Source organism: Stegastes partitus, unplaced genomic scaffold, assembly GCF_000690725.1.
Source record: "Stegastes partitus isolate 25-593 unplaced genomic scaffold, Stegastes_partitus-1.0.2 Scaffold1983, whole genome shotgun sequence".
Lineage (NCBI taxonomy): Eukaryota > Metazoa > Chordata > Actinopteri > Pomacentridae > Stegastes > Stegastes partitus.
Genome location: NW_007579714.1, coordinates 33658 through 36254, shown reverse-complemented (window position 1 = coordinate 36254; position 2597 = coordinate 33658). Strand labels below are relative to the sequence as shown.

Genomic DNA, 2597 nt, shown 5'->3' with positions numbered 1-2597 from the left:
GGAACATCTTTCTACATCTGATGATGGAACATCTTTCTACTGATGGTGGAACATCTTTCTACTGATGGTGGAACATCTTTCTACATCTGATGAGCAGAGCAGAGAGGAAAAGTCTGGAGACATGGAGATGGCTCAACACCTGCAGGACGAGGAGACCACATGAGCTCCAGGATTTAGCGTCTGTTGATTCCTGGTTTCTTCTTGTTTTTGTCTTCAGATGCCTCGAAGCTGCAGAACCCCAGCAGGAAGCAGTCGGTGTCCAGAAGTTTAAAACATCTGTTCAACTCCTCCAACAAGTTTGTGAAAACACTAAAGAGGTTTGTGATGAAGGATTTTACTCTTTACTGGTTCTTTACTATCGAGCTGTGAGAGGCTTCAGAGTCAGACGACCATAGTAACTGTTAGTTACAGTAACTAGCAGAGTAACTGACAGCTACACTAACTGTTAGTTACAGTAACTAACAGAGTAACTGACAGCTACACTAACTGTTAGTTACAGTAATTAACAGTTAGTTACCCTGTTTGTTGTAACTCTTCGAGTTAAAACAGTTACAGTCATAAATATTTAAAGTAAGTAACAACTCGAGTACAACAGTTTAAATAGCTAAAATTTAGAGTAACTAACTGTTAGTGTAACTCATAGAGTGAGTAACAGAGTAACTAACGCAGTAACAGTTGGAGTAGCCGTAACCTCAGTGGGTTGCTGGTTGTATTTGTTCAGCCGTGTAGAACACTTTAGAACATTTAGAGTAACTAACNAGAGTAACTAATAGAGTAACTAACGGAGTAGCTATCAACTAGTGTAGTATTTGGAGTGAATAATATTTCGAGTAGCTGCAGCCTCTGTGTTTGCAGACTGTGTTGATTCATCCTTGTCAAACGCTGACGTTTAGAGTAACTGAGGAAGTAACTAAAACTTGGAGTAATCTTTGGATTACCTGCAGACTCAGACTGTGTTAATAAATCAGTGAAATTGATAAAAAAAAATGCTGTTTTTCTTGATTCAACTACACCTGAACCTCATCTGTTGGACCCATTGGACCCGTTGGACCCGTTGGACCTGTTGGACCCATTGGACCCATTGGACCTGTTGGACCCATTGGACCCGTTGGACCTCTTGGACCCGTTGGACCCGTTGGACCTGTTGGACCCGTTGGACCTGTTGGACCTGTTGGACCCGTTGGACCTGTTGGACCTGTTGGACCCGTTGGACCTGTTGGACCTGTTGGACCCGTTGGACCTGTTGGACCCGTTGGACCCGTTGGACCCGTTGGACCGTACCACTCTGCTCCACAGGGGGATCTACCTGGCTGCAGTGTTCTACCATAAGGACAGTCTGCTGGTCACAGCCGAGGACCAGATTCCCATCGTGGAGGTTGATGATTCCTACAGCAGCTCCCTGATGCAGGACTTCCTGTGGTTCACCAAGGTACAGTAGTAGTAGTACAAGTACTTCCTGTGGTTCACCAAGGTACAGTACTGGAGTAGTAGAAGTACGTTTGCTCAGTTTCAGATCCAAACCAGTCGATTAGCTTTAGCAGCTGCTAACAGATGAAGTCCACTGTTTGGTGCTGAACCGTCCTGCTGTCGGGTTTCATCCTGTGGCTGAGCTTCATCAGAACCTGTCCCCTGCAGCTGTCCTGTATGTGGGAGGACGTCCGGTGGCTCAGACAGAGCATGTCGGTGTCCATGTCCTCGTCGTCCACCCTGCAGGCCCGACACAAGATGCTGACGGCCGCCGGACAGCTGCAGGTCAGAACCCTAACCGGGCCACCGTCTCAGTCCAGTTCAGTTTATTTCTCTGTTATTTGAGACCAAAAATCAGTTCTGTACAATGTTTTGGCTAAATTTAGAGAATTTCATGTTTTCAGAGCTGTGGTTTTTAAAAATGTCTCACTGGTCACTTCCAGCGTCTCTGCTCTGCTTTGTGTTATTTTATGTGTCTCGGGGCAGCTTTGGGTTTTTTTCTGTGGTTCTGTGTCTTGTTTATGTCATTTCCTGTCCTGGTTCTGTGGTTCTGTGGCTCCACATCCTCTTGCTATGATGGAACATAAAGACCAGATGTCAGCCGGAGACGTGGGTTTCGTTCCTCCTCTGTGCCTGTAGACTGTATAAAGCTCTCATAAGCTCCCGTTGTTCTGCAGAGCCTCTTAGGAACCCACAACCTGGGTCGGGTCCACTACGAGCCCATCAAGGATCGCCATGGAAACGTCCTGCTGGTCACCATCAGAGACACCGAGAGTCAGCATTCGCTGTTCAGCGGAAAATGGATGCAGGTGACCAAACTGCAGAGTCAGAGGAAGAGTCTGTCGACACCTGAGGAGCCGTACGCCCTGGACATCCTCATCATCACCATCCAGGTGAGCTCCTCTCATCATCACCATCCAGGTGAGCTCCTCCTCATCATCACCATCCAGGTGAGCGTCTGGGGCTCGCTTCACTCACTGTTACCCGTTTTCCACCAAACCAGGTCCAGTGCTAGTTCCGTGCTAGAGCCTGACTCAGCACCAGTTCCTCAGCACCGGCTCCAGGTTCTCAGAACTGCTGCTTTTCAGGCACCAACTCTTTGCTGGGCCAGAGCTAAGCGCCGAGTCCGT

General features: G+C 47.7%; 1 protein-coding gene across 1 annotated transcript in view; it reads left to right on the top strand.

Annotated features, from left to right (window-relative positions):
- The window catches only part of ankfn1a (ankyrin repeat and fibronectin type III domain containing 1a), a 116630-nt gene that overhangs the window by 90609 nt on the left and 23424 nt on the right, over positions 1–2597 (top strand). Inside the window, exons 15-18 of the mRNA XM_008303337.1 lie at positions 218–317; positions 1297–1429; positions 1636–1752; positions 2145–2417. Coding sequence (XP_008301559.1) covers positions 218–317; positions 1297–1429; positions 1636–1752; positions 2145–2417 — 623 coding nt within the window. The remainder of the gene's footprint in view (positions 1–217; positions 318–1296; positions 1430–1635; positions 1753–2144; positions 2418–2597) is intronic.